The 17449-nt window shown below is 35.2% G+C and overlaps 1 protein-coding gene across 1 annotated transcript in view; it reads left to right on the top strand.

The window, feature by feature from the left end:
- Positions 1 to 17449, top strand: part of Chsy (Chondroitin sulfate synthase) — a 344497-nt gene that overhangs the window by 291950 nt on the left and 35098 nt on the right. The window contains 1 exon segment of the mRNA XM_067122136.1: positions 3834 to 3930. Within this exon segment, the coding sequence (XP_066978237.1) occupies positions 3834 to 3930 (97 nt within the window).

Raw genomic sequence — 17449 nt, 5'->3', positions numbered from 1 at the left:
TATATATATATATATATATATATATATATATATATATATATATATATATATATATATATATATATATATATATATATATATATGTATGTATGTATATATATATATATATATATATATATATATATATATATATATATATATATATATATATATATATATATATATATATATATATACAATATATATATATTATATATATATATATATATATATATATATATATATATATATATATATATATATATATATTTGCACATACATTTAAACATACATACATGCATATATATACATGTATATATAATGTTACAGTAAGATTGTGTAATATATGTATATATATTTATATATATATATATATATATATATATATATATATATATATATATATATATATATATATATATATATGTATGTATGTATGTATACTATATATTTATGGATGTGTTTGTAGTTACTTATACATACATACATACATACATATATATATATATATATATATATATATATATATATATATATATATATATATATATATATATATATATATATATATATATATATATATATATATATATATATGTATGTACACACTGCAAGAAAAGTGAGGATACAGTTTTTTAAATCTTTAGGACATATATTGCTAATTAATGAGACATCTGGCAACTTTAGAAAGGGGAGGAGCTTCAGTCTTATTGTGTTTGTTTTTTGCTTGACCTATAACTTTCAATCATATTCCACGGTTCTGAAATCATTGATACTTAAATGCAGTAGTAAGCTTTACAGTATTCGTTCAAGTTGTAATTTGCAGCGACAGTTCTGAGCAAAAGAAACATTTTTCCACATAACCTACGAAGTAACCTTGCACATATGAATTTATGACACCACAATGAACAGAATGCTTGCATAATCGGAAACGTGATCTTCCATAATGAAATCAAGAGTTAAATTTGAGCTATGTCCAACGAAAAACTTGGTCAACAGTAAAGGAACAAATGCAATGTTGTGGAGAGAGAGAGAGAGAGAGAGAGAGAGAGAGCGACTTGCTGTTGTGTAAGCCTAGGCCTATATGTAGACTACTTATTTCATTATTTTTTTTCTTTTAGAGATTGAGCGATACTATATTTGTATAGTATGTTTTAGCAATGGAGAGAGAGAGAGAGAGAGAGAGAGAGAGTTGCTGTTGTGTAAGCCTAGGCCTACATGTAGAGCTACTCATTTCATTATTTTTTTTTCCTTTAGAGATTGAGCAATACTATATTGTATAGTATGTTTTAGCAAGAGAGAGAGAGAGAGAGAGACTATGGCAACATTAAGAAACATCCAGTTACTTGTGTTTTCCCGAGTTACTTTATCGCGGTACTCCACATCATAGAGAAACGCTCTTGGATTTAAATAGATTGGGTCAACCTGCCCTAGCTCTCACAACATTTAATGCCATTAATTCCAGCTGACCTTTAACACCGTGAAATACAAATATGAATCTGTAAAAATTAAAGAAATTATCATTACCTAGTATGATGATGCAGTAATAAGCTTGTTCATAACGGAAAACAAGTAAATATTGCCGTTCTGATAAACAGTACTACACCGAGATATCCACACACTGTCTTTTAGATCTCTATGAACGAAGTCATCTGAGAAATTCTGATTACTTCGGACATGCATGGTGGTTTTAAGTATCTGAAAGTTTTTGTTTTGCAGATTTAGCATATATGATATAATTTGCATTGTATTTTCATATTCTAGAGTAAATTTAGCGATATTATGTGTTTTCTGTAAGAAAAAAATCAAAATTCGATGAACGAAATCTAAAGAAAACTGTATCTTCACTTTTCTTGCCGAGTGTACAATCACTCAAAAAAGTTTTGCAACATGCTTCAAAACTTTTCGGACAACAGCTGATAATAACAACATCTGGCGCTATTTGGCAACTCAGTTGTGTTTATGAAACGACTGAAACACTAGTGGTGGGTCCGAGAAATTACCTGCAGTTTCCTTAAACAAGGCTTTTTCTGATACTGCTTACTGTTGTCATATTTTACTTAATTAAAGGATGTTACTATAATACTTCAAAGGTCATCGCTGTTCTTATGTTTTAATATTTTCATCTCCAACTGCCATCACTATCGTTGTTTTATCTCCTTCATATGTGTGAACTTTGTAGACATAGGCCTCGACTGTTACAAGTTGAACTATTAGTCTTATTGACATCAACAAATACGACTTTTTTGTAAAGATTTCCTTCACATTATTATTGATTAAATTTTTGAATGACTAATCCTATGTATATTGTGAACTAGTGAAACTTAATGTAAAATATACTGAACTAGACTAACAGATTTCACGTCTATTTTTGTAATACATAGAATATAATCGCACACATACATACATACATACAGTATATATATATATATATATATATATATATATATATATATATATATATATATATATATATATATATATATATATATATATATATATATATATATATATATATATATATAATGCCGCCGTTATCATGGGTAATTCCTCGTTTCTTTCATTGCTACTTAGGCCTATCACTTTGATGCCTCTTATGAAGTTAACTGAATATATAACACCTATTGTTGTATTTCTTATTATCTAAGTTTCTAAAGAATTAAAATTAGCTAGAAGTTCAACATTAATTTAGTTAATGCTAGATGCCAGCAGTGAAGAAGGCTACCATGCTCATCAGTGGAGAATGTCTCCTCCTCATCGCAAAAGATGACTCGTACAGAAATCATCGGCGGCTGGATTATATTATAACGCAAACCCTACTAGCCTCTATTCTTTGTGTTTTGCTGATATGAAGTGTTTCTTGGCAGGAGTATGATGAAATAATATTTTGGTCTCTTGTAGCCTGTTACTGATGGTTTGAGCAGCAACTTGAAGGGAGAGCGTAATGTTCTCTCTTTATGGCAACATCGGTTGTCAGGGGGGAGTTAGGCGGAGCTCCTTCAGTGATCATCCGATGATGATCAACACAAGTGCAACAGTGAGGTTGTCCTCCAGTTTTTACAATGAATTTATCATGTTCCCTCGTTCTCTCTGTTGTTGTATCCTCTATACATGGTTGTTTTATTTACGCTTAAGCTGCCGAGCAATATCTATTTATAGAAACATTAGTCTTATGCAAGCTAATGATTGTGGTGCCGCTTAGTCTGTTGCCCATCATATCGGGTGCTAGTGACTTCTTGGTTTAGTTTAACTTTCCTGCCCGAATGTGGAGTCACACGATAACATACGACGTTATGAGATTTTTTCTTTTTTTGTTTGTGACAACGATAATGGTTGAATTCTTTCTTTCTTTATTTATATATAATTTCATTGATGGTTATTCAATATTATTTTATTAGTCAATGAGCTTTCATCTGGATTCGAAATATAGTTTCTTCTTTGACTCTTTTGCCCAATCATCTGAAGTGAAATTTTTCAAAATGTTTCGTCATTTTATTTAATATGAATTTTTCACTCACCATTCTTTTTATATTGTTAACCGTATGATTAATAACCAAAATCGAATAAAAAAATTACATTTCCTTGTAAATATCAAAAGAACAAATTACTGTTAGGTGAACGAAAACTTCTGGAACATGTTGCAAAAACATTATTGAGTGACTGTACATACTTGTATATATATATATATATATATATATATATATATATATATATATATATATATATATATATATATATATATATATATATATATATATATATATATATATATATATATATTACAGAGAGAGAGAGAGAGAGAGAGAGAGCTGTTTGACTTACTCAGCTTTTAACAATTTTTTTTTTTTTTTCAGGTACCACAAGCAGAGTTTACATCTGAAAGGAAACCTAAGAAAATTGACTTTATACTTCCTCTTGCTGGACGTTTTGGTTCTTTTCAAAGATTTATGGGTAAGTATTCTTTGCACTTTACTTTGCAAAATTACAGCTATAGCTGAATTAATATCATAAAAGATAAGAACTAAAACCAACATTAATCCCTCGGAATATTTTTGAGCAAATAAATAAAAAGACGTCCTGGAGCTACAGAGAGGTAGTACATTCCCCCATGAAATCTCAAGGCACACTAATTTACCTTGAGTCCCTTGCTGAGCTACTACAGTTGCCATAAGTCATTTATGGCCCCACTAAATTCATCCATACCATATGGCTCGCAATATTGATACATACTCATAAGAGTTAGCCCGGCGTTCGCTGAAAACCTGTTGTAGTTCCTCATATGATCTTGCCCGTCCAGTATGGGTTAATTTTATTATTACACGAGTTTAGATGATAATGGTAATTTATGTGGAATGACAGCCTGAAGACCATTTGTTCCTAATTGAGGAGTTTAAGAGGGTGGAGTCTTGTTAACCTTTATATAACTGATCAATAAAATATTTAAATATTTAAGTCAAGAACATGAGTTTTCTCTTCTGATTTTGTAACATTGATTAGGATTCATAAATTTTTTCGAGTATTTAGTCCGAGAACATGATGTACTTCAAATGCCTCATTAATTTCATTCATGAGTGAACACCACACTTTTCTTCAGGTTCATGTGTGCTCCTTTTCCAATCATGGAATATGGTGTTAAAGGTTACGCAGACTCCCTCAAACATGTTCATACAGCAAAGGACACCGTTATTTTCTTATGACTGTTAGAATGAACAGGTTATCAAGGATTTGTAAAAAAAAAAAATTATTATTTGAACTTACGAAAATGAGGACATTTTGAATCCTTAAAACCATTTGAATAAAAAGATACAATAGAAAGTTGTTGATATGAAGAAAGGAGAAAAAGAATTTATGACGATCTAAAACAGAAACATAATAAAGAAATTAAATTGTTGGTAAACAAGGGCACTTGGACCACCATTGCCAATCATGATTGTGTCACTACCCTCAAAAAAATTTGTTTTTCTTAAAGAAATATGATTCATGCCTTAGGTTATGGGTTCAATTTTGTTTTGCCTTCCAGTGCAGCGTACTGTGTGGAAATAACCAAAGAACAGTGTAGGTTGGCAGAGATTAAATTGACTCTATGCCTGCATAGGGTTTTTCTCATAGAGCAGTCCGTTAGAGTTCTTCCAATGATATGTAAGTGATAAAGATGGTCACAAATACCATTTATATCAATGAATATGCATGTAAAAGCTATAGTCATATATGTATATATATTTTTATGAATTTACGCTGCTGTATTGCTTAGTTCTTAATAATTCAGGAAACTTTCCACTTGACTAAGGGGATAGGGAGACCCACAGTATATGGAGTGGCAGGAGATTTTTAGGGAGTGCTTTGCTGTCCCCTTCCAAGGGTTGGACTTAACGAGTCACCAGAGAAAACACCTGGAAAAGATAATCACTGTTCCTTCCTAGCCTACCCAACCCTAACTCACCCCATTTGTATTTTCAAATTACTGGTGAAAGATCTCTCATCAATCTGCAGGTATGCGGTTGGGTCACTGCCGCAAGCCATCCCTGCGGTACATTTTCTGCCATAAAAAGGGCAAGAAGACAGAGATCGTCACTCAGTCTGTTCCAGTCACCTGAAGGCTTTGCCTGTTTGAGTACTGAGCCTCGTGCCAGACAGGCACTCATTTCCCCACACTTGGAGAACTTTGACCTTTGAGCTAGACGTTGCCACAAGGTAGTTCATGTCTACCTCACCTGGAGAATTTGCTATCCAAGCCTCACAAAGAAGCAAATTACAATAAGCTGTAGGTCCCGTTGCTAAGTAACCAATTGGTTCTTAGCCACGTAAAATAAGTCTAATCCTTCGGGCCAGCCCTAGGAGAGCTGTTAATCAGCTCAGTGGTCTGGTAAAACTAAGGTATACTTAACTTTAGTATGTCCTGGGATTCAAGGGTTAGTTCTAAGCCAGTGTAACCTTTATCTCTGACTCGATATGTCTCTCTCACAATTCATAATTTAATTCAATCCTTTTTCCCTTTGACTTTGCAACAGTGCATTTATCAGTGCCAGTGTGTGTGTCCCTTGCGAGAAGCACACAGAGTATCGCCATTCCCTTATTAGAAGTGATTAAAGTAATCCAATCCATTTTACTTGTGTATTAACTAGTCCTAAGAGAGATATTACAGTATGTTATTATTAGTCTCATTTGGATGTATTTCACTTCTAGGAGTGATGTCAGTGTCATTTGCCAAGTAGACGTTTCTCCTGTGTTCCTGATTTGCCAGGAGAAGTCTGCCCTACCTGGCTGATATAATTATATTGCTACTTGAATTCTAAAGACCTCTTATACATGGTGCCAGGAGAAGTCTGCCCTACCTGGCTGATATAATTATATTGCTACTCAAATTCTAAAGACCTCTTATACATGGTCCATTAATGTACACCTTGGAATTGCTTAATGTAGTAATGTCCAATTCAGTGATTTATTGTACATTTTCTTTTTAGTGAGATCTGTCACCTTTGATTTACCACTTTTCTTGTAAATAAGGTAAGTGTTAAGAAGCAGAATTCTCAGGTTGGCAACCTACCGCTTATTATTTGCTCTTCTTTTCTCTTGTTTTATTGCAAAGTCCTATAATTCACAGTAAATAAACTCCAGCACCCCATCGAAATATGCAGTAATATATACAGTAGAACCCTGGTCCTCGACTGTACTAGAACTCGAAATAATCGGATTTCAACACGAAATGTTGAGTAAATTTTGTGTCGGAGTTCAAACAACAAACGGGAATCCGACCTGATGAATCATATGATGTTTGTAGAAAAAAGAGTTTCAGGCGGCTGCCGCTAGTTGGCGTTGTTTGTGGCGTTCTTCCCATGCTTATTTAAAAGCATTTAAAGCCCACACATGCTGCTGCTGCTGCTGTTGAAAAACAAGCCATATTATCACATGAAATTAATAATACAGTATTTATAAACCGAATTACTGTATGTCTGTTATCATAAAATTAAGAAAAATTTCCGAAATTACGTTGAACTCATAGCCTGTGGCAGATATAAACAAACTATGAATCGCGGTACTAATTACATAAACATTCTGAATGTTTATGTAATTAGTACCATGGCAGATATAAACAAACTCCGTTTATATCTTAATTTTATGATAACAGACATACAGTAAATTCGTACTGTAATTAATTTCATAAACATTCAATGAATCATTATTAACAACAGTTTTCATGTGTTTATGCCTATAGTACTTAGCCTGCCTATGGCTCCACCAGGGCGGCGCATTGGTTTGTTTTTTGATACAGTATGCATTTAAAATGTAAAACGTGCTTCTGATACGACGTAAGTTATTCAACTCTGAAATTTTTAATTGTAATTTTATGATAAAAGGCAGACAATGACTGGTGGTCAGGAATGGATTAATCCATTTTCAGTTATTTCTTATAAGAAATTAACTCAGAATTTGACAAAATCGAATCTCGATTATTCTTCTGGAACGCAATTAGCGTGATAATATGGTTCTTGTTTTTCAATATTATCATATATTAACAACAGTTTTCTGTTCCGTTCCTGTTAAAATCAGTACTTTTATGCTCTCTGGCAGTAAACCATTGTTATAGGTTTTACATCAAAAAAACCTAAATTATGATTATTCCCATTTTGCCTATGGCTCCCGAACATGCATAAATAATTTCGAATATATTTGAAAAGCGTCAGTAACCTCGAACGTCAAAGTCGGAACCGCATTGGTCATAGGCCAACTTTTTGATACAGTATGCATTTAAAAATGTAAAACGTGTTTGATACGGTATATAGTTATTCAACTCTGAACCTATATTTAATTGTAATTTGTGTAAATTTTATGTATAAAAATATATAGGTTGGGGTAATGACTGGTGGTCAGGAATGGATTAATCCATTTTCAGTTATTTCTTATGGGAGAAATTAACTATATATATAATTTGACAAAATATATAATCTATACACTTCTTCTGAACGATATATATATATATATAACCAATATTCTACTGTATATGTATATATATATGTATATATATATATATAATATATATATATATATATATATATATATATATATATATATATATATATATATATAGTCACGATATATATATCAAGTACCTGGTTACTACACAACTTATCTCAAGATTCAAAATATATACCTCACTTCAGCCGGATACTTGAACTCTCATAACATTAATCATTACGACTGAGTACTCTAAAGGTAACAGTGATCCCTTAAGAAAAACTTATTTATTACTTGAAAAATCAAACTTAAGTCTATCAGAATATGTGTGAGGTATCAAAAATTAAACTAGAAATATTCTAGAGTACAAGGGCATCACTCCATCAAAAAACTCTGTTTCCCTGGTCTTAACTCACTTTAGCAAAACTAAAGAACAAAACATATTTATCACTTTGCCTTATGCACACACAATCAATCCTATTCAATGATGATCAATAAATGAAACACTGTTTTTCTAAAAATGTTAAATACAAAAATTTATTTTCAAATTCAAAGTTTATAATTAGAATTCACAATCTGAAAAACTTCTTATTACTTGAAAATAACACAACACTCAATTAATTCTTGAATTAAATTATGAAACAAAACTAATTCACAAAAACTTTATCAGGAATTTAAATTAATCAAGCAAAATTTAAACTATCAAGAATTATTCAAGATTTAAAAAGAAAATCTTAATAAATGAAATCAAGTATGCAATGTTAAATTATACCAAGAAATATTTAATATGCTATGTAAATAAATGTTACATCACAAACATAAAAAATGGGAAAATATAAAGAGATTGTAAATAGAAAAACACACAAAAATACACATAGGATTTATCAATAATGATTTCACTTGTTCAAAATTTCCTAACTTATCATACCATGGTATTGATAAGTAAAATTCACGTTACCTTACACAAACTTGTGAAAACCTCTGTAAATCACTTGCTGCAGCTGCGTTACCACAAAACACTTTTTACCAGGCACCGTTACCAACTAAATAACTTTGCTAAATTCAGATCTCAAAAGTTAATGCCAATACGTGACCACAAAACACTATGTTAAAAGTAATCTCTTTCTAAGAACGAGAGAGAGTGAGGGAACCAAATCGACTGGTCTCGGAAATCAGAATGAAACAAATTTTAGCATTCCAGTAACATGTAAAACAATTACATGATGTCATTAAAGCATTTTGGGTACGAGATACAAAAGTTTTAGAAGCAGGGAAGTGACGTCATTAAAGCAATTTGGGTGCGAGATACAATGGAGAAGCTTCTAGAAGGAAAATTACGTCATCCCAGCAAAACGTTTTGAATGCAATCTTACAAAACATGACGTAATTGATCAGGACACGTATTTTTTCTCTCAGAGTGGCGTACGTGACTTGACCAACGCATGTAACAACATGAAATCACTCGTCTTGAGCCCGTATGGGACGAATTGGCATTTGTTATCCCAAACCTGTCATCACTAACCCAAAACAAAGCGCTCTCTCTTATCTCAACTGATGACAACTGAAATGAAACAAGTCTTTGCCGAACACACACATCTTCACATGCTACGCTTTTATCAATAAAGATATTCTTCTAAACTACGTTACTATTAAAATTGTATTATTAATTCTAAATTACGCTATCAAGTTATTTAATCATTAGTTCTTTTGAGATCTGATGCCAAACTAAATATGACACTTTAACGATCATCATCATTACACATAACACATGAAAAAAAGTAAATATGTCAAAATTATAGGAGGATATACGTATTACAAGGCAACATCATGAAATTATATATATATAATATCATATATATATATATATATATATATATATATATATATATATATATATATATATATATATATATATATATATATATATATATATATATATGAACTGATTATATAGAAATTCATGTGTGAGACATAACAGAAAATCTGCAAGTTGTTTGTACGTCCTTTGATCAGAGTGTAACATACAGATAGATACTGCTGAGTCGTCGTACGCCATACAATCGTTGGTGTTTGGTGTGGGCAATTCAAATGAGTGCCATACATCGAAGACCCTTATTGGTTCTTTTCGATTATAAGAGGCCAATCAGCTGAGGTCTATGACCTAAGCAAGTTCAGTTTGAAAAGTAAAGATCAGTAGGGGTTTAGCAATTGATGGGCTAACAAGCTTGTCTGAAAGACAGTGATAGCTCGTGTCACCTCCGAGTAACTTCTGAGTGTAATTGCATAATTAAGTATTATAATATTAGCAACAGGACCCCGTTTAACTAATAAGGAAAATACATGTGTTAATTGTACCTTAAGCATTTTATTTGTACTGGTAGAACATATAGATGACCGAAAATCAGGTCATATTTTTGGTGTCAGTCGCGGGGTATTGCCAGTACATATAATAATTAACAGCGTAATTGTGAAGGTGAAATAAACAATAAAAACTCAAAGAAAATCTGTGCACGATGGCAGGAGTGCCAGTGCCAGCAGTGACAGTGTTAACAATAACTGTGCCAGAGAGGCAGACAGTGCGAAAGAGCACTCAACGGATATCCAACTCGTGTTAAAAGAGTTGCACAAATTAACAAATGAAGTACAAAATAAAAAGCCCGTCAACCCACCCACAAGCGCGATCAGTCAAAAAAATTAAAGAACTGCTGGTGCTAGATGGATCAGTGCCTGAGTTTGACAACTCACGCACTGGTGAAGGTTTCCTTTCGATCAAGACCTTCATAAAGTGTATTGAAAATGCCACCGTAGGCTGGACAGATAGAGAAAAAATTGTACAAACAAAGTGAAAAGTGACCAGGAATGCAGCACGGCAAATCAGGAGTTGGGACGCCAGTTATTCCTCAGACTAGGGTACATTTAAAAAACACCTCACCCAACAGTTTGCCCTGCACCGAGGAGAAGATGGGGCTAATGGAAGCCTACTACCTCATGCTTGGGGTGGGAGAATCGATTTCAGCATTCTGTAATCGCGTTGGTGAAAACTCTGAGTCCCTCACCCCTGAAAGAGACTGTAGAGGGAAAAGAAGACTTCTGCCAACGCATGCTGAGGCGAATTCTTCCCACCTCCATAGTGGGATTCATTATTGGCGATGAGAGGCCCTTACAAGCCTTGTTGCCAAAGGTTCAACTTCTGTTAGAGCACGAACAACGCCAGCAAGCAAGGGGGATGGGGCAGACCACCTCCCAACCGTTTGTTGCAACAGTTGAACAACCTGACCAAGTGAGTCCTCAGCCAGCCTCACCCACCATCCAGGGGGGCAGGGTCCCGCACCCAGGGACCTCGAAGAGGCAAGGAGAAACCAGCAGAGAAAAGGACGGTCGGCTGTTGCTGGCGGTTTGGAAGGGAGGGCCACATGAGGGCCCAGTGCCCTTCTCTGACTCAGCCGCGATGCTGTTTTCGTTGCAATGCAACTGATCATCTCGTGAATGCTTATTCAAAAAATGGCTATGGCCAGCAAAACAACGCTCCCCCTACACTAAGGAGAGGAAGGGGAAGGCAGCATGGAGGTGTCAGGAGAACCCCCGACTACACCCACACTCAGCAGGTCCAAAAAACGACCGTGCCCCTAATGGATTAAGGGACGCCTTGTTGGGGAGTGAGGGGAGTCAACCAACCCCTTGAGAAGTAGTGGACAGCCCTACACCAACTGTTGCTGCTCCTACCCAAACGTTGAGGGTGCAGGGAGGAGAGGTAATGCAAGAGCCTCCCCCCCCCCAATGCGCGAAGGAAGTCGCGGTGCCCATCATGGAAATATGGGTGGGAGAGTGACAGCTAAGGGCGTTGGTTGACACTGGCGCAAGTGTGTCTTTGTTAGAACACCTTGTGACACGGTCGGTGCAGCCTATGAAAGGTTGCTTAGTCCTAAGCACTACAGGTAGCCACCAGATGGTAACCCAGAGGACTGTGAAGCAGCAGGTAACCATCGATGGGCGAGTAGTGATACATACCTTCTATGTCGTACCAGCATTACAAGTAGAAGGAATTTCATATATTTTAGGAATTGATTTTGTGGCTAGGAACAACATAATAATAGCTGGCTCAAACAGGAAGGGGATCGAAGTATATTTAAGAGGACAATGAATCCCCATAGAGGGGAAGAGACCGAGGTGTCCACGAGTCTCCCCAAGACCGAAGGGTGGTGGAGGGGAAGTACCCGCCGCCCCAGAGGCGGGAGATGTGGCACCACCCCGGATCCTCACCGTGACTCCTGCATGAAACTTACCTGAAGGCACCTTAGTTTCGATCAGACCCCATCAGAAATGGGAAGATTTTATCTTTCTGGGTCTGAGTGAGGTAATACACGGCGAGGTTAATGTGCCATTTATTAATGTTAGTGATCAGCGTGTCATATTAGACAGTGGGTTGATATGCGACCTTGAACCTTGGCGAAATAACAGGTGCTACTCGCACACTCTTGACCTTGAGTAGCAGGCGTCAGGGTCATGGTTGAGAATGTCTGTATAAACTCCTGAGAACAGCTGATGGGTCTACCCCTCAAAATATTGTCAAGAAAATTGTAGAAAGTTATCAAAATGTAATCACGATTGGTGACGAGACCCCAGGCAGAATAAATAATTTTCCTTTTGTTATAGAGACTGGGGTTCAACCACCCATAAGATCTAAGCCGTATAGAATTCCAGTTTGTTTTCAGGGGGAAGTAGAGAACGAAATTAATAAATTAAGGGAACAAGGAACAATTAGAGCAAGTGAATCTCCCTGGGCCTCGTCAATTGTGATGGTTAAAAAGAAGGATGGTTCTCTTAGGCTGTGTTGATTATAGAAAGTTGAATAGTATCACGAAAGACAATGCATTTCCATTGCCCTCTATCGAAGATTGTTGATTAAGGTCAGAAATAGTAAATTCTTCACCACCTTGGATTTAAAGTCAGGTTATCATCAAATGCCTATAGATGAGAGTAGCAAAGAAAAGACAGCCTTTATAGCTAATGATCAATTGTTCGAATATAATTACCTTCCTTTTGGAGTAAAGAACGCTCCTGCCCATTTTTCACATGTTATGATGTCCATATTAGCTTCGCTATTAGGACATAGCATGTCTGTATACTTAGGTGACATAATCATAATAGGGGCTACAGTAGAAGAACATAAGAAGAACATTGTTGAAGTCTTAAAAGCTTTAAAGCGACATGGTATGAAAATTAATCTAACCAAATGTAGATTCTTTCAGCAAGAAGTTGAATTTTTGGGGCACATCGTAACATATGAAGGCCTTGAGCCTTGTGCAGATAAAGTAACAGCAATTAAAGAATTTCCTCTACCGAAGAATGCAAAAGAAGTACCCAGTTTCCTCGGGCTTGCAGGCTACTATTGTAAGTTCATCAAAGAATTTGGTTAAATAGCGAAACCACTAGATTCGTTGAGGAAACAGTCAGATTTTCATTGGGGACAGGAAGAAGAAATAGCTTTTCAAGAATTAAATATTTCACTCACTATAGCTATTGGGGGGGTGATTTCTCAAGTTGACGATACAGGAAATGAAAAACCGATTTGTTTTGCATCACGAGCATTAAAAGGGGCAGAGAAGAATTACAGTACCTTCGATAGAGAAGCATTGGTGATTTTATGGATGCTGGAGAGACATTGCTACTTTCTGCTGGGGCATAAAGTCAAAATAAACATAGATCTTCGCCCATTGAGAGATTTATTCAAGAAAGGGGATTTAACCACTCTCTCCAGGCCTGTTGGATTGAGTGGCTGTTAGAGTTTGGTATTGTAGGAATTGAACATATAGCAGGGAAAACAAATAAAGTAGCTGATGCTCTCTCCAGGAGTGCCATAATGGGAGTTACAACCTGAGCAGCAAAGAGAGAGGAACAACGACGGAAGAAAATGTTGCATGCCTCACAGGCACCTGACGTGGAAGACGGGAATAACTCGGTATCTCAAGAGTTAGGAAGAGGCAGAAGGGGTGCGAATCAAAACAGCTGTGAGAACGAGAGAGCTGATCTTCCAGGGGGATCAGGAAGCGGATGCCCTGGGAGTGAGAGAGTATGTGATTGATTTGTGTGGTTGGAGTGTAGAAGAGGTGATGAGGGGTCAGAAGTCCAAACCCTGGATTGAACAGGTTAAGACTTACGTAAGGGGTGCGAGTAACGAGTTTCCCGATTTCCTAACAGTGCCTAAAGATATATTCTTCCTTGAAGGATATATCTTATTTTGCGAATATGAGAAAAGACCGGGCGATATCCAGTCTTGCGTCATCCTTCCTCCCTCTTTGGTAGAAAAACCCATCCACATGATACATGTAAGTCCTTATGCAGGACATACAGGTATAGAAAGGTCCCTCAAGAGGGCACGAGAATCCTTTTTTTTGGGAAGGGATGAAAAAATACATTGTAAAATTCATCTCCCAGTGCCATATCTGTAATACCATGAAAAACCATAGACATACTATTCTAAGGCTCGAATGTGGCCAGTGGAGCCGGTCAAATTTGCCAGAGTACACATTGATGTTGTGGGACCCTTCCCCCCAGGGGACGGGCAATTCAGGTATGTGTGTGTGATGGTGGAAGTGTTCACACGGTATACGCACACGTATGCGATGGTGGATAAATCTGCGATATCAGTTGCCAAAGCTTTATGTTCATTCATAGTGAAGTTCGGCTGTCCGCGTGCATTAATCAGTGACAATGGAGCTGAATTTATTAACGAAGTAATAAAAGACCTAACAAAAATGTTAAACGTAGAACATTTCACGATCGCATCATACCGGCCTTCAGCCAATGTTTAGTTGAATGGCATAATAGAGAAGTAACAAATATTTTGAAATATATAGTAGTAGACAGTCCAAATCAGTGGGTAGAGATGTTGCCAATGGCCGACCTTACACTTAACCCTTAAAAGCCTATTGGGCACTTAACCCTTAAAAATTGCCTATTGCCGAGTGGACGTACCATCGTCGACTACAAAAAATTTCAACCTTCGGTCAACTTTGACTCGACTGAAATGGTCGAAAAACGCAAATGTAAGCTAAAAATCTTATATTCTAGTAATATTCAATCATGTACCTTCATTTTGCAACAAATTGGAAGTCTCTAGCACAATATTTCGATTTATGGTGAATTTTTGAAAAATTCTTTCGTCATTTTGTCGTAATTTTTGCACTGTTCTATATTAGCCGTTACATAAAGTTTTATATATGAAAATGTGCGCAATTTCATGTACAATACAGCAAAATACAACCCATGGTTGTAGCTTTTATCAGTTTGGAAATATTTTCATATAAACCACGATAACTGCCAAAATTTCAACCTTTGGTCAACTTTGACTCGACCGAAATGGTAAAAAAACGCTATTTTAAGCTAAAACTCTTACGGTCTACTAATATTCAATCATTTACCTTCATTTTGCAACCAATTGGAAGTCTCTAGCACAATATTTCGATATATGGTGAATTTTTGAAAAAACTTTTTCCTTACGTCCAGCCAGAAATTCTTTTCACACGTTGTCGTAATGTTTGCACTGTTTTATATTAGTCGTTACATAAAGTTTTATATATGGAAATGTGCGCAATTTCATGTAGAATACAAGAGAAAATAACTCATGGTTGTAGCTTTTATCAGTGTTGAAATATTTTCATATAAATCACGATAACTGCCAAAATTTCAAGCTTCGATCAACTTTAACTCAACCGAAATGGTCAAAAAACGCAATTGTAAGCTAAAACTCTTACATTCTAGTAAATACTCAATCATGTACCTTCATTTTGCAACAAACTGGAAGTCTCTAGCACAATATTTCGATTTATGGTGAATTTCTGAAAAAAAAAATTTTTCCTTACGCTCATGCGCATGTAACTTGGCCAACATCTCAAAAATTCTTTTCGTCATGTTGTCGTAATGTTTGCATCGTTTTACATTAGTCGTTACAAAAACTTTTATATATGAAAATGTGCACAATTTCATGTAGAATACAACAGAAAATAGCTCATGGTTGTAGCTTTTATCAGTTTTGAAATATTTTCACATAAATCACGATAACTGCCAAAATTTCAACCTTCAGTCAACTTTAACTAGACCGAAATGGTCAAAATACGCAATTGTAAGCTAAAACTCTTACATTCTAGTAATATTCAATCGTTTAACTTTTTAAAAAATTGGAAGTCTCTAGCACAATATTTCGATTTATGGTGAATTTTTTAAAAACATTTTCCTTATGTCTCGCTGAAACTCGGCGAACATCTCAGAAATTCTTTCGTCTCGTTGTCGTAATATTTGCACCGCTTTATATTAGTCGTTACATAAAGTTTTATATATGAAAATGTGTGCAATTTCATTTAGAATACAACAAAAAATAACTCATGGTTGTAGCTTTTATCAGTTTTGAAATATTTCCATATAAATCAAGATAAATAGAAAAAATTCGACTTTCGGTCAACTTTAACTTGACCGAAATGGTTGAAAACTGCAATTGTAAGCTAAAACACTTACAGTCTAGTAATATTCAATCAATTAGCTTCATTTTTCAACAAACAGAAAGTCTCTAGCACAATATTTCGATTTATGGTGAATTTTTGAAAAAAATTTTTATACGTCCGCACGTTACGAATTCATGCATCATTTTGTGATAATATTTTCTCTGTGTTGCTTTGATCGTTTTAAAATTTGTTATGTACCAAAATCATCGCAATTTAGTGTACAATACAACTAAAAAAAATTAACTCATTAGCTTTAACGATTTTGCTTATAGCGCGATTTGTATACAATTATATACGAGTTTTTTTTTTTTGCTGTCATATATTCCAATATTTATATATGATAATGATATTTTTTTTCATTTCTGATGGTTGCTTACTAAACTTCAGGCAATGACAAAAAAATGAGCCAAAAATGAACTCTTAATCTTAAAAACTAAGCGTGCTGTGATTTTTTGAAAAAAACTTTTTTTCCACTTCGGCGCTAACTCACCGAACGCCGCCGGCATACGGGAGACGTTTTTGTAAATAGGGCTTCGGCGTTAAAGGGTTAATACAGCGTATAACAGCTCCATAAGAGATACCACATATTTTTTAGTGCATGGACAGGACCCTTCATTGCCATATACTGTGATCATGGACCATAGAACTTTACCACTATATAGTGTCGAACAATACCGGGTGATGTTCTGTAACCTGACCTGAAGAGTGTTTCAGACAATGCAGACACTTTTTTTGAGGGCCAATGAAAAGTATCAGATGAAATATGATCAGCGATTCCGCACGCAAGCATCTAAGATACAAATAGGGGACAGAATATATCTGAAAAGGCTGCAACCGAGAAAACATAAACTCGAGTCCGCCTATTTAGTACCATATCGTGTGAAAGAAATTTAAAACGATACCGCGGTGATCCAACATATCAAAACTGATGTCCAAGACGAGTACCACATATCACACATGCATCCCGTCAAAGAAGATGTCTTGATGTGGCACCTGAATAAGCCAGTACCCCCTTTCCC

Source organism: Macrobrachium rosenbergii, chromosome 2 (genome assembly GCF_040412425.1).
Source record: "Macrobrachium rosenbergii isolate ZJJX-2024 chromosome 2, ASM4041242v1, whole genome shotgun sequence".
Lineage (NCBI taxonomy): Eukaryota > Metazoa > Arthropoda > Malacostraca > Decapoda > Palaemonidae > Macrobrachium > Macrobrachium rosenbergii.
Note: the sequence above shows the minus strand (reverse complement) of the source record. Positions and strands in the feature narration are given on the sequence as shown.